Genomic DNA, 22,997 nt, shown 5'->3' on the forward strand with positions numbered 1-22,997 from the left:
CACATCAGGCTCCCGGTGCATGGAGCCTGCTTCTCCCTCTGCCTATGTCTCTGCCTCTCTCTCTCTCTCTCTGTGACTATCATAAATAAATAAAAATTAAAAAAAATTAAAAAAAAAATAAAAAAATAAAAAAAATAAAAAAATAGTATTGACCTAATATAACTTATTGTGTCAACTATACTTCAACTGAAAAAAAAAGGTTGGTTTTAGGTTTAATCTTAGGTTTAATCTTTAGGTTTAATCTTTTCTGACATAAAAACCTGTTACTTCACTATGAAAAAAATAGATTATTGATAAGAAAAGCTGAATTAATTTGAAAGGTTTATAAAAGTAAAAAGAATGACACATACCTCTCACTGAAGTGTCCCTGAGAAGGTATGTTCTGATGAGGTGAATATGGAGAACCTCCCCAGCCGCCATGGGTTCCATATGGAGTATAATCTATAAGAGAATAATTTACTGTTCAATGATGCAATTCAGAGATTTCATTCTTAAGGTGGACATAATCTAAAAGGCACAAACATATTGTATACACAGCTATCTGGAAAAATGTCTATCAATATGATACAAGGGTACTAATGTCTTTTTTTTTTTTTCCTCACCGAAAGGTATCAGTCTTTGTAAATGTTTCTTTCTTGTGGGGCTTGAACTCACAACCTTGAGATCAAACCTGAACTGAGATCAAGAGTCAGATGCTTAACTGATTAAGCCACCCAGGCACCCATTTAAAATTTTAAAAATGAGAATGCATTATTTTAATAAAAGCAACAAAGCTATTAAAACAAAAACCAACACAGATGATCTTCACATAGAGAAATTTTAGTTTGTATCCTTAGAATTCCCTGGATTATAATTAGCTTTCTACATGGATAATTCCACAGAAGAGTTTAGAAGATTACTGTTTTGGGAGATTATGGAAAGCAACTGATAGTAAATGGGGAGTAGGGATGGGGGCTGAAAATCATGAATAGGAACCCACCAGATCAGCTTACCTTCAATTCTTACCTGAAATATTAATAGGTTTTGTGGGAGCACCCTGAGGTGCCATAGCCTGCATTGGACCAGCACCCTGATATATTGTTTTGGAAGTTCGAGAGATGGCACCAAACCGAGATACGGTTGGTCGGTCTCCAAATGGGATAAGGTCATCATCACTGGTTTCTGCTGCTCTTCTCTGAAGATCCAGTCTCTGGTCTCTCATTCCTTTACTCTCCACATTCTGATAAAAAGTAAAATGAGAAATCCACCCTAGACTTAGATCTCTAACATTATTTCCTTCAGGTCTGTGATAAAGTTAAAAAAAAGAGTATAATGTTCTTATTGGTATGACTAAAATAATTTGCTTGTCATCGTAAACATTGTTTTTTAAACCTCTGATCACTCCCCACAATAAGAAATGTATTTTACATCATGACTCAGTACATATATACACATTCAATATACAGATATAATCTCATGACAAATATTTACTTCTTACTGTATGTGCTCTTGTATTTTTTGTTATTTAAAAAAAAAAACTCATCACAACCCACTCTATTTCAAAACTCAATAGTTAGAAGACCACTGCCTAAAAATATTAACTGCCAACACAGATGTTTCAAAGGGATTCCAGTCAGAAAGAAATAAGCACCACCATGAATGGAAACAGAAATCTAATTGGTAGATCCTTGCTACTCATAGTTTGGGGACCAATAACATCAGCAGTAGCATTGTGGGAACTCATTAGAAATGTAGAATCTCAGAGGTCTCACCCCAGTCTTACTGAATTAGGACCTGCACTTTAACATGTTCTAATTAGACTCCAACAGAATTTATATGCACACTAATGTCTGAAAAACACTGATAGTCTTTCACTCATTTGGGAAATTTTCAATTACCTCTAGGTTAAGTTGACAAGTATTTTTATTCTTTAGTGATTTAAGGAAATGAGTTGTATTTTTACTAATTTTTGTTACTTTAATATAATAAACCCTCCTTTAAAAAAAGGTTTTATTTATTTATTTGAGAGAGACAGGGAGAGCATGCAGGGAAGGGGGCCTGAAATTCTTAAGGAAAGCTCAATTATTTGTGTCTACACTATTAATGGGGTCTGACTTGTTTGGTTTATCTTGATTTGCATTAATTATGGCTTAGTTATTACACATACCATCATTTCCACACTCCCCACTGCCACCACATCTTTGGGTTTGGCATCTTTGGTTCCAATGTAGGAGCCGATCGTGTCACATGACCAGGGAGAATACTGGCTGTAGTCATTTCCTTTGTATTTCCCAGCTACCTTCAGGTCTTCATCCATAAACTACAGATGGGGAAAAAAATGTGAGTATGTATATATAAACATATAGGAAACGGGTCTTCTAAGTAACAATGCAATAAAGCAGGAATTTCTTAGAACACCATCCTAAAGCAACATAATGATGGTTATTTGATTTATGCTACAACAGAAGACTTTTGTAGACTGTGAAAAATATAAAACAAGTGAAGAGAGATGTTTAACTTTTACCTGTTGTTAGCGGAGGGTCAAAAACAAGTATCTCAATGAATCAAGACAGGATTTTTGAGGTTTGCTAATCCTCTTCTTAATTGGATGGAAGTCAACACTTAAGCTAATATGGACCAGGCCCTAGTTTTGCTGGACACTTCTCATTCTTTCTTTCAATAACATTCCAGGTAAACAAGAAAATTAAAACTATCTAAAATGTAACTTAGAACATTCTATGTAGTACATCATGATGCAGTAACTTTTTTACTGAAATCTCTTTAACATTATTAATTCATGTTTTAAATAAATTCTGGTCCTTAGGTTGATTCTGTGAAGTGAAAAGGGTAAGATACCCAATTTTCTCAAGATGAGTTCTGAAATTATGAGAATAGCTATTCTAGGTCTAATGTATTGTTATTAAAATCACAATATTCACGTTTGTGTACGGTTTTACAGTTTTGAAAGTGCTTTTATGTAAACTAACTCATATGTTCCTCAGGTCCATGGGAGAACACAGTTGATCTAAGGCTATACTATTATAGGGCGGTACTAGAAGTAAAACTTTAATACTGCTTTCACTTTATCAAAAATATATATACACTAAAAGAAAAAAATATATATATATACACTGATATAATGTAGGATCTACTGGTATATCTAAGCGGCTCTATGCTTCCCCCTAACTAAAAAAAACCCAAAAAAACAAAACAAAACAAAAAACCTCTTTTCTGAGTCATTACTGGTTTTCTATACTGACAAAGGGTCTTGCTGTTCATAAATATCACTCATTTTCAACCATAACTCCCGTTTCTATTGTTTATAAACTCTTTTTTGTCCTAACTCAATTTAAAAATTTTATCTCCTTTATTTTGCTTCCACATGTAAACTTCACATAGAAAAGCCAGTTTTTTTAAAGAAATGACCTACTAACAACAGTGCTTATCCCTACCATCCTGATACATTATGTGATTGTTAAAAAGGATGATATAAACTTATATACTAACAAAGAAAGACATCTGGGATAATTGGGTTAAGTAAAAACAATGAACAAAAAAATGTAAATATAAAAACCTCAGGATATATTACTAAATGATCCTATCAAAAAGTAATAGGTTAGTTCGTGCACACAAAATGGGATTTTGGAGAAATTTCTCTATGGTATATGTGTGTATATGTATTTATTATTTATTTACTTATTTAGGTGGGGGAGGTGGAGATTACAAGATGGGTGGAGAGGAGCAGGGGGAAGAGGCAGGCTCCCTGCTGAGCAGGGAGCTTGATGCAGGGCTTAATCCCAGGACCCCAGGATTATGACCTGAGCCAAAGACAGATGCCTAACCAACTGAGCCATCTAGGTGTCCCATAATGTATGAATTTAGTACAACTTATATGTAGATTGTTTAGAACTGAACTTTAAATATAGCTTTGTATGTCAGTAACTAAAATAATTCTAGATAAAGTTCCTTAATAGCAAGACATTATTATATTTATTAGAAGTAAAAAAAAATAGCAAATACAAATAGCTATTATTTACTGAATGTGTTACACATGCCAGATGCCTTGTGTCTCATTAAATTTTTACTACACCACTATGAAGTAGGCTTTATTATGCTGGATTTACAAATGGAAAAACTTGAGCTTCAGAGTTTAGGGAAGGCTAAGTAACTTACAAGGGAGCACACAGAGTGACACAGCTGAACTTCAAAAGTAATTATGTTTGATTCCAAAATTAGCTTACTTTTTGCAGTGTCATATTGCTAAAAAAAAAAATAGTATAGTGTAACAAGGTTCTAGGAGAACTCTAATATATAATGTTTGAAAAACTGTAATGTTTATACTTAAATAAAGTAAGTAAAATTACATTAATAGAAGATGTTATGACTTTATTAATTAACCTACATTATTGTGGAAAATTCATGTAAAGTGTTTAGACAGAAAAGTCAGGAAAAAAGTTATTACCAATATTATAAGTGGAAAAGAGAACACCACTATAGACCATGTAGATATTAAAAAGATAAGACAACATTCATTCATGGTAACAAGCAGCACTGTCCAGCTGAAACACTAAGATAATCCCCAAGATTATGGTTTATACTCTATAGTACATTAACCAGTTTATTCTATCAACTTTATTTCAGTGGTTTTTCCTCTGCCTTGCACACTACTATATTAGCCCATCTTTCTTCTTTGAATCAACTTCACCATCCTATTTTCCTCATTACTGAGTTAAATAAATCCTTGATGTCCCTAACTCATAAAAAGTCTAAAAGTAGTAACAGGGGAATTTCATTAATTTGACAAAGATCATCTACCAAAAAACCTACAGTGAACATCATAATGATAAATTATTAAAAGCTCTATTTGCTCCAAGAGTAGAAATAAGTCAAGAATACCTGCTGTCATCCCCTTTATTTGACATTATACTGGAGGATCTTAGCTAGCACTAGGTATGAAAAAGAAGAGACATAAGAATTGAAAAGGAGAAAGTCAAATGGTCATTCTTAAGGATCTGAGGATCTGATTGTGTGAATAAAAAATTCAAAAGAATCCACTGACAAATACTAGAGCCAATAAGGAAATTCAGCAACACTGCTGAATACAAGGGTCAATACACAAAAATCTACTTAATTTCTCTGTATTAACAAAATGAAATTTCAAAAAGGATTCCATTTGTTTCAAAAAACATCAGTTATCTAGGAATAAGTTTAATTAAAGATATGCAAGACACTGAAAACTATGATTTAGGACATTATTGAAAGAAATTAAATAAGATCCAAGTAAATGGGCGGTATACAATGTTCTAGGAGACTCAATATTGTAAAGATGTCACTCTTCCCTAAATGGATCTAAAAAATGCCCAATGAAAATATAATGAAACCTACATATATATAATTTTTAAAATTTCTAACAGCCACATGAAAAAAAGAAATAGATAAAATTAATTTTAATAATAAACAAGAACAAGAACCTAACCTGAGCTGAGATCAAGAATCAGATGCTTTACCAACTGAGCAACCCAAGCACCCCTAAAGTATTATCATTTAATAAGTGATTAATAAATACATTAATGAGGAAAAAGGGGAATATATTAATTTTTTATTCCTGCGGTGTATTAAAACATCAGATCCAGTGCATATTTTATGCTTACAGTACAAATGAATTTGGACTAGCCACTTTAAGTACTCCTTAGCAGAATGTGGCTAGTGTTTACTATATTGGACAGCACAGATCCAAAGATTCAATGTAATCCTAATAAAGATTGCAGCATATATTTTGGTGAACATCAACAAGACAATTTTTAAATATTTGGAAATTGCAAAAGTAATATTGAAAGACAAAACTAGAAAACATACATCACCACATATTAAGACATACTATAAAACTACGCTAAAACAGGTGGTGTTAGTTCAAAGACAAAGAAATAGACCAATGAAACAGAATAGAGTCCAGAAACATGTATAATCACCCGACTATGATAAAGGTGACCTGATTATGATAATGGTGACTTCGGGGCACTAGGGAAAAGATGTTCTTTTCATTAAATGGTGGTAGGTCAATGAGATACCCTTAGGGGGAAAAAATGGACCTTTATCCTAACAGTAACAAGAATCAGCTCTAGATGAAATGTAGATTTAAATGTAAAATAAAATAACCTTTTAGAAGAAAACATAGGAAAATATCCTCATAATCTTAGAAACAGCCAAGATTACTTAATACTTAAACAAGACATACAACAAACAACTGATGAAGGAAAAACTGATAAATGAGACTAAAAATGATGCGCTTACTTCTTCTTGATGAAAGGTAGGAGGCAATGTTGGTGAAGGTGCGAAAGGAGGTGGAGAGATAACCTTCCTTTCCTCTAGCTGGGCCATTATTTCCTTTCGTCTGCGATGCAGCTCATCTAGGCTAGGATGGGGCTGAGGAGGAGGAGGAAGCCGGCTATAAGGAGGGTCCTGGAAATGCAAAGATTAGTAAAAACTGAAAAATAATTTCAGAACACATTAATTCATTTAGCACATATTTTTAATAGGTAGCAGCTTGCATATTAATCTCAATATTTGAACATACTAAGACTTAATAAAACAAAGTAAAACAAAATAAAGCTCCCCCAAAACTCTGAGGTTTTCCCAAAGAGCAAATTAAATTTTTCTTTCCTTGGCCTGAGACCATAATTTCCAAATACAGTTGACCCCTGAACAATACAAGCTTGAACTATACAGGTCCACTTACACACAGATTTATTTCAATAAAAATAGTTCTGTAAATATACTTTCTCTAACAATTTTAATAACATTTTCTTTTCTCTAGCTTACCTTATTGTTAGATTACATTATATAACACATATACAAAATATGTGCTAACTGGCTGTTGATATTAGGCTTCTGTTAAGTTTCTGGGGAGCCAAAAGTTATACATGGGTTTTCTATTGCATGGGGGCACTGTGCCCCTTAATGCCCGTGTTGCTCAAGAGTCAAATGTGGATCTAGAGATTTTTCTTTTTGAAGATTTTATTTATTTATTTGAGAGAGATAGAATGAGAGAGAGTGAGAGAGAGAGAGCATGTGCGCATGAGCCAGGGGAGGAGCGAAGAAGCAGACGGCCCACTGAGCAGGGAGCCTGATATAGGGCTCGATCCCAGGACTCTGGGATCATGACCTGAGCCAAAGGCAGAAACAACCTACTGAGCCACCCAGGCACCCCAGATCTAGAAATGTTAATAAAACAATCTAAGGTTCAGAAACTAAGTAAGAAGGGTTAGTGGGAGTGCGGTGGGATTTCTTTCCCCCCCTTTAATAGTTAAACAAACCAAAAAACAACCCTACCCAAATTGTGAAAAGATGAAAAAAAAGGAAGGAGGAAGCTTTCTTATTAAAAGTAATTGATCAAAGGGTTACTACCATGGCAAAAAGGTAAATCACTGCAACCAATAACCAAATTAAATCTATATAATAATAAAAAGAAAACCAGCATACTCTCATGTACGAAGGTCTGATCTGAGTTGGATGAGGAGCCACTGGATAGTAACCCTCCATCTGTTGGTATCTTTCTCTGGATTCTGGTACATAGGATGGCACTGCTGCAGGTGGAATCTCAATGGGTATAGGACTTTCTCGGAAAATCTCCTCTCTTGTATAAGATTGAGCAGGGTATACTCGGCGGCCATCATAGTGTGGTGGGTACATAGGTGGGTATTGTTGTGGCTGTGTGCCATACTGAGAGTTTACTACACGATCTTGGAGATAGGGTGGATAATGATCCAAGTAGGGAGGACCAGGTTCAGGAGCAGATGGTGGAGGTCTGACAAAGCGAGATACACACTGTGGTGGTGTAGTATAGTACATACCTGCACAATAAAAAAAAAAAAAAAAAAAGGGAACCCAAAGCAACAATAAGCCATCTATTTAAAATTTTTCCTTTTAAAATACTTCAACAGTAAAGAATAATCCACTCATTTCTTTACATTTTCCCCCTCTGCCTATGTAGTCAGGTTGGCTTTATGAAAAATAAGCAAAAACTAACCTTAACCCCTAAAAGTCATTGAAAAAACTAACCTATATGTAATCTACAATAGTAGATTGGCTCTCAATTTGACTTTCTGCTGTACCTTACTGCAATGCAAATACTGGAAAGCAAAAGATCACATTTCCCTGAAACTCAGGTTCCACAAATCACTCGCATGAATTCTGAATGTGAAAGTGAGTTAATTGGAAAGTAGTATGGCATACAACAGATCCATTCTGCTGGTGCAGATCTAGTAGCTGCTACATAGCTCTGGAGTTCTAGAGACAACAGCTATGATAGTAGCTTCCCAATTTTCAGACTTTGGCCTCCAGTGATATGATTCTGGTGCACAGATAGAACCCACACTTCCTATTTCTACTGCTTTCTCCCTATTAACAGACTTTTTCAGTAGCTACTTCTGGGATTCATTCCTGGAAGCCTAGCTTAAGCCGCCCTTTCCAGTACTTCCACTGATTCTGTAGGCACCTAAACTCCCTGCTTTAAACCTCTTTCCGCTTAATACAGCAAGCATAATTTCTGTTATCTGCCACTGGACCTTGACTGATACAGTGTATTTAAGGTCACCTTAACAAAAGTAGTTGAGTTTTTCCTGTGATGGATGGCCCAAAGGAAGATACAAAAAACTTTCATCTTATTTTTACATGTATTAATAGTGCCATACCAATTTAAAGCTATTCTTTTGAGAACAGAGAAGACATTTCTGATTCAAAATTAAGATAGCCTTGGGAAAAGGAAATGGAGAATATATTTAATCTACTTCAGGGTTTTGTTTTGGTTTTTTTTTTTTTTTTTTTTGGTTCCCTGACTGGGAAGCTAAATACTTCAGTTTAAAAAGTAATAGCAAAAAAAAAAAAAAAAAGTAATAGCACCACATGGTATCTGACAGAGATCCAACATTTTACTTTAAAAATTAGTGTTCCTATTTTTCACAGGAATTGTACATGTGAAGCCTCAGTCATCTCCACTCCATCACTTATCCATATCTAGTATTGTCACTAAAGCTGGCTTTTCAAATTTGACTACTTTATGAAATCCCTTTTTTCTCACCACACTAATACAGGCCTTAATACTCAAACCTGGTTTAACAACAGTCCCCTTACTCCACCCTCAACTCTAAACTGTTGTCTTTGCAATCCATTTGTTAATTTATCTTTTTATTCCCATACTTCTATTTAGGGCATTCTTTCATGAAGTCTTTTTGATTCCTCAAGTTCTCAATGATCTCCCCTTGAGTCTTACAGTTAATCTCTACTACACTAATAATAACCACAAGTGAATGCTTAATTTTTAACACACACATATATATATACACACACACATATACATCATACGTATACTCATATTCTTTTACTAATACTGACTCTACACTATTAACTCTCTACAATATGTATACTGTATTTTTTTATATATATTACAGGGCTCAGAAAAAATATTAGGTGATAACTGAAAGCAAGAAAAACACACTGTGTGTTTAATTTATACCCACTGTAATATTAAATTCTTTTTCATGCTCAAAGAAAATTTTAGTCAGGAAAATAGATACTGCCTTAGTTAAGCAAATTTTTACTGTCTACTTGGGTGACTTGTTATTTCCATAAATATATGCATATATTTAAATATAAATAGCTTCCACTGATGGGCAATTTGTTTTAGATACTTCTGCTAATTCATTTATTTTATACTATTTAGTTGATGACAAAACCTCTGCTTTTTCCAAAGTATTAAATAAATGCATTTATCTATCTTGAAGCTGCTGCAAATATGATCACTCTTTTTTGGAACTGTTCTCATAACTCCTAAGAAAGGACGGCAATGTAAATAAAAGATTATTACCCTGCTGATAAGGTGCTGGTTCAAATGGTGGAGCAGCTCCTCGAGGATCCTGATAATAAACATCTGCCTGTTGTGCTGGATATAACTGAGAACCTCGTGGTACCATCTGAAGTGGTTTGGTGACAGGCATAGGAGGCAGGTCTGTTGGCCCCCTTGGAGGTACAGGATGTGGATTCACAGGTAAGGCAGAAATACTCTTAGGGACAGATTCTAATCTAAAGGAATAAGATTCTACAAGTCAATCAAGGTTAAGGTTTCAAAAATACTTCTAATATACACAAATTGTTAAATTTTTTTTTTTAAAAAAGCCTTAACTTGAGAAATTGGTTTTTCCAAGAGTCATTTCTTCTACAAATTTTGTAAAGTTTGATCTTATTTCACACATGCTAACCATTTCTTAAAAATCACTAGCATAGGAAATAAACCCCAAAATGCAGTGTTTTATTATTTTTTTAATAAAACACCGATTATTCTTTCTTCCCTCTATTTATAAAGAAGAAACTTTAAATAAAACTTAGGAGAAATGACGTACAGGTCAGGAGGGGATCCAGGGGCACTACTGCTCAGATGATCTATCTTTCCTGGCTTCAGACTGGAATCATAGGTGGGGTCTGTCCCTCGTGGAATCAGTTGTGTTACTGTAGTCCCTGCTGATACAATTCCATTGGGCAGAGCAGGGGTTTTTCTGCTAGGCAGATCCACTGCACCTTCGTCTGGAAGGACAGCTGCTGAAGGTAGGCCCACCTCATTAAGCTGACCCAAAGAGGCACTCAGGGGTCTTCTGGGAACCAGACGTTTGTTCATTTTACGAAACCTATATAGAAAGCAAAGGCGTACACCAAAACCCAAAATTATAAAAGCAAAACCAAGAACTAAAATGTATTTGAGAAACAGATACAAAGGAAAAGATACCAAGAACATTACTTTCTAGAAATTCTCTTAAAACACTGGTTGTAGCTATCAACTTGAAAACTTGTTTGTGTAGACACTGTAGAATTTCAGGCAAAACACCAAGTATAAAATTCCTTATAATGAGTATTTGTAACATTACAAATTATGCTAATTAATATTTGTATTATAAGTTACTTTTATTGTAATTTTTATTTCTGAAATGTATTGGAAGGGGTAGAAAAATCTTTAGAAGGCAGTTTCTGAAATAACTCTAGCTTTCCCTCAAATGCCTTGGGATACAGTCAGCCTATATTATAAATTAACAATAAAACAAAAAGCTCTTGTGTACAGAAAAATTTGCCATTTATTCTATTAAAATGTTTAAATAATTAAGAACTGTACTTTGTATCAGATATCATTCAGAGATGCTGATGCTATTGTGTGCCTATACAAAATTGAAATCATTTTAAAAGTGGATTAATATAAACAAAATAAAATAATGCCTAAATTTAAAAAGACATGGTGGTATATAAGACAAGTAGATTCTAAATCTAACTACAGGAAAAATATGAAGCCATCAGACTCTAGTACCTTTGTTCCTCAACAGTAAAAGCATATCTATTTACATCTGCTAGTAAGCTTTAAAAAATAATCTCAAAGACAACACCCTATAAGAATAATGCTATTTTTCTGAATGTTTCCCTTATCCGAAAATTTCAGAGGTGGAAAGGAGACAGTATTCTTCAAGTGTAACCACCATTAATAGTTTAGTACATAATTATATAGATTTTTCCCTCCATATGGTACCTTAATATTATTATGTATATTAAGACTTTTATTAACAGAAATAAGGTCATATACAACTGCTTAGTATATTTTCCTTCTACTTCATAACTTGGAAATTCCTTTATGTCAGTACATTTTAGGTTCTTAATTTTTTGCTGTTAAAACAATGCAGTAGGGCAGCCCAGGTGGCTCAGTGGTTTAGTACTGCCTTCAGCCCAGGGCCTGATCCTGGTGACCTAGGATCAAGTTCCACGTCAGGCTCCCTGCATGGAGCCTGCTTCTCCCTCTGTCTGTGTCTTTGCCTTTCTCTCTTTGTATCTCTCATGAATAAATAAATAAAATCTTAAAAAAAAAAATAAAACAATGGAGTAACAGATGCTTATGTACATTTCCTTGCATCCTCATGTGACTAACCAGAAGCAGAACTCTAATGTGTATGCACATTAGAAATTGTTATAATACTCCAAAACTATTTTTTTTAATTTTTATTATTATTATTTTATTTATGATAGTCACACAGAGAGAGAGAGAGAGAGAGGCAGAGACACAGGCAGAGGGAGAAGCAGGCTCCATGCACCGGGAGCCTGACGTGGGATTCGATCCCGGGTCTCCAGGATCGCGCCCTGGGCCAAAGGCAGGCGCCAAACCGCTGTGCCACCCAGGGATCCCTCCAAAACTATTATAACTCCGACTGATAACAAAAGAAATGTCCTTTTTCATTATCTCAAACAGTGGGTAGTATCACAGTCTCTATTAATTCGATAGTTCAAACTATCATTTCTAAAAGAGTTTACTTAGAGAGTGCACATACATGTGTATGCATGCACAGGTGGCGGGAGGGAGAGGGATAAGCAGACTTGCGCTCAATGCACAACCTGGCCCCCTTGTGGATCTCAGGGTCCTGAAATCATACCTGAGTGGACACCAAGAGTCCTATGCTTAATTGACTGAGCTACCTGGTGCCCCTCAAAATATCATTTTGTTTTAATTTGTATTTAATAATCAATGAAGTTGACATAGTTTTACACTTTTTTTTATTTCTGGATTCTTCTGTGAACTGCCTGTATGTTCATGATCCATGCATTTACTGGTTCTCCTTACAGATTTGTAGTAACTCATTTTATGTTAGAGTTGTCAGGCCTCTGTATGTCACTTTCCTACCAATCTTTTTTTTTCTAATTGTGGTGTTTGGGCCACATCTTAATAGTTTTTATGTACTCAAATTTATCAGTTTTCTCTTTTATATAGATGTTGGGTTTTCAAAATTTCTTTCCTATTAAAAGGCTAAGTAACAACAGCAAAGATCTCTTAAGTACGGTTTCCTTCTTAAAGATTGATACATTTATAATTCATTTTAATCGGGCAGTCCAGGTGGCTCAGTGGTTTAGTGCCGCCTTTAGCCCACGGCATGATTCTGGAGACCTGGAATCGAGTCCCATGTTGGGCTTCCTGCATGGAGCCTGCTTCTCCCTGTCTCTGTGTATGTGTGTCCCTCATGAATAAATAAAATATTTAAAAAACATAAACATTAATTCATTTTAATATTAAGGTAAGAATTGAGTTCTAATTATTTTTCAAATGGATAGCAGCTGTTTCAATGTCATCTTTGTTACTGATGCAAAATGCCATCTTCAGCACAAATGCTCAGTTCCTACTGTATCTTGCATTCTTTCCAGATTTTCCATTGTACTTCACTGATCTATCTGTTCCTATGCCAATACCAGTCTTTTTTTTTTTAATTAATTTTATTTATTTGACACATACACAGAGCACAAACAGGGGGACCCATAGGCAGAGGGAGAAGCAGGCTCCCCCTGGAGCAGAGAGCCTGACATGGGGTTTAATCCCAGGACCCCGGGATCATGACCTGAGCCAAAGGCAGACATTTAACTGACTGAGCCACCCAGGTGCCCCAATACCACAGTCTTTATATGTACTTCAGCTCATAATACACCTTAATAGTTGTTAGTGTAGCCCATTGAAAACTTATTTTTTCAGAATTTTTCTGACCATTTGTATAAATTTACTTTTCACAAAGGATTTTGTTAAGTCCTAAAAAAATAATCATGTTAAGATTCTGAGATTTCACTGAATTTATTGTGTAAGAGAAGATAAAACCTATATAATGGTTAAGTCTTAACCAAGAACATAGTATGTTTCATTTATTCAATTCTCTTATGTATAAGGTAGCTTACTAATTCAATCCATCTAGGCCCTCAATATTGGTTAGTTTATTATTAGGTATTTATCTTTTTTGTTGTTGTTGGTAATGCCAAACGGAGCTTTAATTTCCTTTACTTTTTAACTGGTTGTGTTTCCCTTTTTAGTATATAGGAGCAATTCATTTTTGTAATTTTTTGTTTTGCTAAAATTTTCATTTCTTTTGTTTCTAAGTACTTCTTGAGTTTTTCCATATAATGATTTTATGGCAATTTAATTTTTTGGTTATGTACAGTGGCTACCACTCCCAGAATGTTCAGGAATAGTCTCACTACTACTAAATTTTGCCTTACTGTCAACTTCAATGAGACTGAATCTAATATTTTACTAATTGAGCATCACGCAATCATACTAGCTTTTGAGATACAATTATGTTGAGAAAATGTCTTTGACAGCTTTCTTCTGTTAAAGAATTTTCATCTGTTACGAACATTTGATTTTATTCAAATGTCTTTTGGCATCTTTGCATATGATCACATGGTATTTCTTCTTTAACCTATACTAATTACATTGTATTACTTTTGTATGTACTTCATGGTGCCTACTTTAATGTATTACTGAATTCTAATATTTGGGATTTTTAAAGTATTAATATGTGAGATAGATTTGTATTTTTCATTAATTGTGCTATCTTCATCAAGATTAGTGGCAATGTTACATTGGCCTTTTTTTTTTTTTTACACTGGCTTTATAAAAAAATTAAGAGGTTTTCTTCCTAGTATGTGTTGGAAAATTTAACGTCATTGGAGTTATCTGATCCTTGAAATTTACAAAAATCTGTGAAATTACACCTGGTAATAAAATAAATTCACAAATAGAGAAAAGGGCAATTTTTTAAACCAGAAATACATTATTCAATTAGTTAAAATTGATGAAAATTCTTAGAGTTTTAATTTTTTTTGGTAGTGCAAATGATTCACTTCTATATTTAGTTTCCTATTTGTGTACAATATAATCAAAGCTGAAGAAACTGCTTCAGTTTTTTAAAATTCTGTATTATTCTCTAAACATTTCCCATTCGTTAAAGAGAATGCAACTACTCCTTTTCTGTTTCTTAACAGTGGCAAATTATTCTACTCAGCAATTCTACCTTATTTCATAACAAGTTATTAGAAGGTTGAGTTTAATAACTTTCATACTTACTTCTCCAGTTCCTCCTGTGAGTGTGCAAATGTACAGCTGGCCCCACGAGGGCATCCTCCTCTCTGCTTCATATCTCGACACATGTATGTTTTATATTTGCTATGCTGTGGGGGCTGAGACCAAAGTTAAAACATTAGACACTGATTTAAACTAACTCACACAATTACCTAGATGGCCCAGAACAAAAATTGTTATAAAGTCATTCTGTCAGAAGTTTCAGAGTTCAAAAAGAAATTGATTATAAAGAACAGGGTCCTGATTTTTTTGGTATGTTGGCATTAATTCTCAAATATGTAGTATCATATAAATCCTGGATTAGGGGCGCCTGGGTGGTTCAGTCAGTTAAGTGTCTGCCTTTGGCTCAGGTCATGATCTTGGGGTCCTGGAATCAAGCCCCACATGGTGCTCCCTGATAGTGGGGAGTCTACTCCCTTTCCTAACTTCCCCACTTGTGCTCTCTGCTCGCTCTCTCTCTTTCTCAAATAAATAAATAAAATCTTAAAAAGAATCCTGGATTAAATTTCATGACAGCTTTATGATTTTCTTTTCAGATTTTATAATGGACAAACAAACCACTAGAGTTTAGGGCTTTCAAATGTTTAATATGTGTTCTAATATTTGTTTTGGACAATGTTTCGTATAGCCATATTTACAATTAGGTTTTCTTAGAACACAAATCTACTATAGGCTCTATAACTGAAAAATACTTTGCAACCAATTCTTTTTAAAGATTTTACTTTTTTATTTGAGAAAGAGAGAGAAAGCACCTGCAGGGTGAGGAGCAGAGGGAGAAACCGGCAGCCTACTGAGCAGGGAGCCCAACTCAGGGCTGATCCTAGGACTCTGGAATCCAGGCACCCCTCTATAACCAATTCTTGATATGCAGAAGAACATATCAAGGACCTACAATAACTCTAAAAGTGCAAATGAAAATTATTATATTATTATTATTTTCCAGTATAAGACATGATGGATTAGGAAGTCAATGAGCTACCAAACATAATACTAAGCTAAACGAAATTTGAAATTTGCATTTTATCACCTATTGACAGAATTTAAAGATTAATCTTACTATTTTTGTTACATTCTTCGTGATGTCTAATGGAATACAGAGTTAAAAATAAGTTTTTAATCTTTTATTTCTTATCATAAAGTTTGGTCTATGCTTATTCAGGAAAATTGTATCCATATTATTCTACTCAGCAAGACACTTTTTTAAAAAGGATTTTATTTTTAAGTAATCTCTATACCCAACATGGGGGCTCAAACTCACAACCCAGATGTCAAGAGTCACATGCTCTACTGACTAAGTCAGCCAAGTACCACCCCCTACTTAGCAGGATACTTTTCATGTTCCTTGCCCCTCAAAGAAAAAAGAAATATTGAATAATCTATTTTTAGTATTTACCTGACCCAGATAAATTAATAACAAGGTTTTAATTTCACAAGCTCACTATTGCAAAATAAAAGACCTAGTGAACCTAACATAAATCCTGAAGGCAAAATAAAATTACTGAGGTAAAATGAAAAATGAAAAACTGTAGCCATAACATAAGCTATTACATTTTACTGCCATTTACTTCACTTAAAAGTATTTGAGGAAAATTTGGCCCACTTGTATAATAGACATTATATGAATAAAAAAATGTTGAACTACTACTAGAGAAAAAGCATTTACAAATATGTGAACAGTACTAGACAAATACAGCATTAAAAACTGATATATATATATAAAACAAAACAAAAAAAAACTGATAGTCCAACTAAAATGTAATAGTAACCAAAGAGAATCATTTTATTTTAACATATAATCTTTAGCACAATCAAATGCTGCTATATGTGAAAAATGACTCCAGTACAGCAGAAGACCAACAGGATTATTTAATTCCATTGTTGTCAGTTAAAATTACTACACTAATCCATTAAGCTGGTTGTTAACCATGTTAAACTAATTTATAGTTTCTATAGTCAGAGTCTCAAAATATTCATGTCATCTTGTTGGCTTTGTTTGTATCTGTTGTAACAACCATAGTAGCTTACTTCTAAGTTTCAAACTTCCCCCTTACCTGCTGTTGATCTGCTCCCTTTTTGCTATGGTTCTGGATGTAGTCTACTAGCCCATGTACCACAGTACGCACAGCAACCAGTCCATTTTCTAGCTGTTCCCAAGTAGGAGGAGGGGCATCTACACAACAAATTAAAACAATTTTTAAATGATGTTATTCGATATTTGTCATATTAAACTAAGAAACAGTTACTGTCAGCCCTTCAGTGAAATCAAGTTAGGTTTCATACAACTTATCAGGTAATAACTTATTCACCCAAACATCATTTAAAGGAATAGATTGTAAACTAAAATAACTACAGAGATAGGGAAGGTAACATAAAGAAAATAAGCAGGCCAGACAATAAATGGCAACCATCATTAGACTCTTAGTATTGGAAATGACAACACAGAGACAGGGAGTGTGCTGAACCGGAGAGTATGGCCTACATCTAAGGTTATGGTTACTATTCAGCTTTAGCAGATTGCTGTTATGTGATGAGGCAAGGCGGGCACTGCCAGACACACCGTTTTTTTCCCAGGGAAGACTAAACTTTAAGATTTTCATGTAAAATCACCCAGTTTAAAGTGTCAGGACCTAAAAATTTTAGAATATTATGCAGACCAACATTGTGTGGACCAAAAAAAACTTAACTGTAGATTAGCCATTTTGTAATGTCCATTTTGAAATTTGGCATAAATCAAGTATTGGTATACAAAATGTTTAAAAAGTTTAATAGAAGAGTCACTATATGAAGCAACTCTGCTATATATCCTCTTCATTTAGCATTTGTCCAGTGCCAGTGCTGTGATTTTATTTTTTTATTTTATTTTTTTTTAATTTTTATTTATTTATGATAGTCACAAAGAGAGAGAGAGAAAGAGAGGGAGAGACATAGGCAGAGAGAAGCAGGCTCCATGCACCGGGAGCCCGACGTGGGATTCGATCCTGGGTCTCCAGGATCGCGCCCTCGGCCAAAGGCAGGCGCTAAACCGCTGCGCCACCCAGGGATCCCAGTGCTGTGATTTTATAAAGGAAAAAACCACAAATATGAAATGTTCTTTAAAAAAAAATATAAAAAGAAGTAAGAATGCAAATATAGAGATGACTTCCTATTGGAGACACTGTGAAAGACTTCTCTAGGTGATGGCACGTAAATGAGGCTTTGAAGGACACATGGAGTTTCACTTGGAAAAAAAAAAAGAAGATATAGAGAGGTGAAGAGAACAGTCATACAAAAAAGTATTGTTTGGAACACCTACTAAGTCCTAGGTATTGTTCTATTTGTTAGGAAGCAACAGGGATCAAAACAAAAAAAACATCATACCCAAGAGAGGAGACAGACAGTAAATAACTGAAATAAAAACAATTTTGATAATGATGACTTGAATAGAGCAAAGAAGAGGCATGGGACAGATCTGTGTAAAATATTGGACTGTGTGGCCTGAGAATGTCTCCTTGAGAAGGTTATATCTGATAAAAGACCTGAAAAAAAGAGAATGAGTGTAACTTGTGGATACATTAGGACAAAACTGAACAATGGAAAGCACTGGAGATTTTTTTTTTTTAAGATTTTATTTATTTTTAGAGAGAGAGTTAGAGTGTACGTGTGCATGTGAGCAGGGAGAGGGCGGGGATCTGAAGCTGACTCCACCCTTAGCATGGAGCTGAACACAGGGCTCACTCAGCTCGGGAGAATTTTTGAGAAGGGTAACAGGAGCACTCTAGTTCCTATGCTAAAACCAGACCGACAATAGGAGGCTATTCTGAAATCCCTGATGAGAGATGAGGATGGGTAGCAGTGAAGGTGACAAGCAGAAGGAGTCCAGATGGATTTTAAAGGGAAAGGCCTACGGGGTATGTTAGTTAGATCAGATGTACCACATGTGAGAAAGAAGAGTTGAGATCTCCCAGGTGTTTGGCGTGAGGAAATGAAATGGAAGGTTGGAGCTGCCACTAAAAGGAAGGGGAGGTGGGATGAGGGCAGTGCCTGGAACTCACTTTTGGACCAATTAAGTTTGAAATTCTTATTAGATATTCAAGTAGGCCTGCTGGATGTTCAGCAGGCAGGTGGATATACAAAATAATTCAGGAAGAAGGTTTGATCCAGATATACAACATGCTTCACAGATTCTAAATCAATTGCAACATACACCATTATTTTATGTGCCACCAAAATAGAAAAAGATTGTTAATTAAATTACCACATCATTACCTATACAGAACCATCTCAATTTCAAAAACACCAAGATGAAAAGAAATGTGGGCTTCAGAACTGATGAAAAACAGTAAATTTGTGAGTCATAAAGATAATATTTAAAGTTATGAGACTAGATGATATTCTTCAGGGAATGGGTATAATTAGAAAAGAGATACATGGATTAAACTCTGGGAGCAATCCAAAAGTGACAGGCTATGGAGATGAGGCTCAAAGGAGGGTCTAATAAAATGAGAAGGAAAGGAGGAAAGTGTGGTGGCCTGGAAGCCAAGGGAAAAAAGTGTTAAGACTGGGGGCGCCTGGGTGATTCAATAGGTTAACATCTGACTTTCGCTCAGGTCATGATCCTAGGGTCCTGGGATAGAGCCCTACATCAGGCTTCCTGCTCTTAGAGAGTCTGCTTCTCCCTCTACCTCTCCCCCTCAGCTCATGGTCTGTCTGTGGCTTTCTCTCTCTCAAATAAATAAAATCTTAAAAAGAAAGAATTAAGAGGATCAAAAAGTAAATGACAATATTAAATGCTGCATTTAATAGGCCAAATAAAATGAGAACCAAAAATTGATGTCTGGAATTAACTACATGGAAGTCACCTGTGACCCTGACAAAGCAGTTTCGAACAACAGAGATAAATGCCTGGCTGGACTGAGTTCAAGAGCATATGAAAAAGGTGGGGAGGGGACAGCGTAGTAGATGGATGGCAAATGTTGTCAAAAGTAGGTTATGATGACAGGAATAACAGTGTTTGTTGACAGAAATACTCTAGTAGAGAAGGAAACTTGGTGATCTAAGAAACAGAAGATACTGGAGTACTATACTTGACAAGATATTAGAACATGAGAAGAAAGAGGGGCCTTAGCTTAGAGGTACAGTTTATCCACTGTTACACAAGGAGAGCAGAATATATTGGCATGGATACAAATAAATAAATTGGTCATTAATGTGGTGGTGAACTTGTGGAAGTGCTCTTCTGATTGCTCAGAATAAGCAAAGCACAATAGTGAAAAAAGAAAAATGAATGTGTTCTAGGAATATATCTGACCTGGTTTGATTAAGCAATTTTCAAAGTAAATTCTATAAAGGTAGATTTATTACAAAAAAAAAAATAAGAGGGCCCTGAATGCTACTGTCAAAAGAGTTCCAAACCTTCTTTGATAAGCAATGGGGTGTCACTGAAAGTTTAAGAACACAGAAATAAGATCAGAGATGGGATTTATTTTGCAGCAGTTAAGTAGACTTGACTGAAAGAATTAAGAGTAGAGGAAAACAGAAGGCATTCAGTTTCAGGAAAAATAAGGCGCTCAACAATGCAGTATTAACTGGCATGGAAGAGGGATATGTTGGAAAGAACAGATAGATCCCGTTGTCTGAAATGGTATACAGAGCAAGTAAAAGGAAAAGATATGAGCTAAGACAAAAGATTTGGGTTTTTAAGTGTAAATATTTCAGACAATGAGGTCATTTAACAGAGAGACACAGAAGAGGAAGAGGTAGTATCAAGTGAAGAAGAATTTGCTTTGAAGAACACAGAGATGATGATGAGTCTCAGAAAGCATCTGGGAAAGTAAGGAGGAGTAATAAAGAGAGAACAGTGATAGAGATATTCATGAGTCCATTCTCTGCAGAGAGTAGTATCAATGCTGGGAATGACTGACCATCATCAACAGAATTCAAGGAAAACAAAATTCCAAGAACACAAGTGGCCTACTCATTAGTGGGCAGGAGAGGAAAGTGGTCAAAATAAGACAGCAGCAGGATTTAGACGAGTCAGAAGGAAACTATGAGAGTACAGAAAGATATCAGGAGAGTTTCTATAATGAGGAATTAGTCAACAATATTATCAAATGCTAAAGAGAAATCAAGTCATTTGAAGAATGAGAAGAAGCCTTTGGAATTTGAAGCTGGGAGATTACTTGTGAATGATGAGAGTTTTAGCTCAGGAGCAGGAATAAAATACAGGGACAGCAACAGGACACAAGCTAAAATACTGTAGATGTGAAAAATGAAGGTTGGGTGATTTTCAGGTCAAGGGGCAAGGAGCAAGAAAAGGGCTGACAAAAGTTAAGAAATACGAGGAAACTTGATGAACGAGACATTACTATCACAGAGAGACAAAAAAATGGGACCAAGATAAATCAACTAAGGACATAGGATATAGAAAAAATAAGAGAACTTTTGTTTTGTCAAACAGATGAGAATAGTAAATACAGCACAATTTTGTGACACGAAAAAGAGAAAACAAAGGATTCCAGAGTGAACCTATCTCCCTGGTGAAGTGAGTAGTACAGTAAAAAGGCTTTAAATAAATATTAGTTGAAGTAATAAAGAGATAGATGGACAAGATTAGGGCCAGAAACTTAAATACAATGTCAAAGGTCTGAAATAACTACTCTGGGAAATTCTTAGGGAATGTAACAGAAGAGAATTTAAAAAAAATCACTGAGCAAAAGGGCTAGTTTCCAAGATCTATAAAGAACTTCTTAAACTCAACACCAAAGAAACAAACAATCCAATCATGAAATGGGCAAAAGACATGAACAGAAATCTCAGAGAGGAAGACATAAACATGGCCAACATGCACATGAGAAAATGCTCTGCATCACTTGCCATCAGGGAAATACAAATCAAAACCACAATGAGATACCACCTCACACCAGTGAGAATGGGGAAAATTAACAAGGCAGGAAACCACAAATGTTGGAGAGCATGCGGAGAAAAGGGAACCCTCTTACACTGTTGGTGGGAATGTGAACTGGTGCAGCCACTCTGGAAAACTGTGTGGAGGTTCCTCAAAGAGTTAAAAATAGACCTGCCCTACGACCCAGCAATTGCGCTGTTGGGGATTTACCCCAAAGATACAGATGCAATGAAACGCCGGGACACCTGCACCCCAATGTTTCTAGCAGCAATGTCCACAATAGCCAAACTGTGGAAGGACCCTCGGTGTCCATCGAAAGACACCTGTGGCTTACTGTGGCTGAAAATCATAAGAAACCTCGGTGTATCCATCTTCTATGGATAAAGAAGATGTGGTTTATGTATACAATGGAATATTACTCAGCCATTAGAAACGACAAATACCCACCATTTGCTTCAACGTGGATGGAACTGGAGGGTATTATGCTGAGTGAACTAAGTCAATCGGAGAAGGACAGTGTATGTTCTCATTCATTTGGGGAGTATAAATAATAGTGAAAGGGAATATAAGGGAAGGGAGAAGAAATGTGTGGGAAATATCAGAAAGGGAGACAGAACATAAAGACTCCTAACTCTGGGAAACGAACTAGGGGTGGTGGAAGGGGAGGAGAGCGGGGAGTGGGGATGAATGGGTGATGGGCACTGAGGGGGGCACTTGACGGGATGAGCACTGGGTGTTATTCTGTATGTTGGTAAATTGAACACCAATAAAAAATTAATTTATTAAAAAAAAATCACTGAGCAGCACTGAGGCACACACAGGACAGTCTATTAATTTCCCTTGGGTTTATTTACCTGGACTAGGATCAATGTTTGCCAATAGCTCCAAATGGGGTCTTAGTCGGTTCAAGTTTGCTGGATCTCCAGTTCGCTGGAGAGCAATTGTTAATTCCTGAACACTTTGTGCAAAAGAGGCTGGGGTCTGCAACTTAAAAAAGATAAATATTAACTTTCCAAAAACCAGATAATACTTTTAAAGAAAAGACTATTTAAAATATTGCAGTCACTTTTGCAACTTATTACTTTTAATTTTATCCTGCAACACATCCTAGGCTTTGGCCTGACTGGATTACTGGTGCTTGAACAATCCTTGCACTTCCCTGCATTTACTGCTTGGCAGATGGTAAACTTTCTTCTCCCTGATGGCACTTTCCTCAAA

At 35.4% G+C, this 22,997-nt stretch overlaps 1 protein-coding gene across 6 annotated transcripts in view; it reads right to left on the minus strand.

The window, feature by feature from the left end:
- RC3H1 (ring finger and CCCH-type domains 1) overlaps nt 1–22,997 on the minus strand; it is a 79,722-nt gene that overhangs the window by 11,620 nt on the left and 45,105 nt on the right. For 5 of the 6 annotated variants that reach the window (XM_077901743.1, XM_077901738.1, XM_077901742.1 and 2 more), the window contains exons 7-16: nt 22,634–22,766; nt 16,948–17,066; nt 14,882–14,994; nt 10,374–10,655; nt 9,842–10,056; nt 7,459–7,829; nt 6,271–6,438; nt 2,147–2,299; nt 1,006–1,219; nt 351–441 (exon numbers count right to left, since the gene is read on the minus strand). In XM_077901743.1, the coding sequence (XP_077757869.1) occupies nt 351–441; nt 1,006–1,219; nt 2,147–2,299; nt 6,271–6,438; nt 7,459–7,829; nt 9,842–10,056; nt 10,374–10,655; nt 14,882–14,994; nt 16,948–17,066; nt 22,634–22,766 (1,859 nt within the window). The remainder of the gene's footprint in view (nt 1–350; nt 442–1,005; nt 1,220–2,146; nt 2,300–6,270; nt 6,439–7,458; nt 7,830–9,841; nt 10,057–10,373; nt 10,656–14,881; nt 14,995–16,947; nt 17,067–22,633; nt 22,767–22,997) is intronic. The other variant, XM_077901741.1, reaches the window with a different exon arrangement.

This window comes from Canis aureus, chromosome 6 (genome assembly GCF_053574225.1).
Source record: "Canis aureus isolate CA01 chromosome 6, VMU_Caureus_v.1.0, whole genome shotgun sequence".
Lineage (NCBI taxonomy): Eukaryota > Metazoa > Chordata > Mammalia > Carnivora > Canidae > Canis > Canis aureus.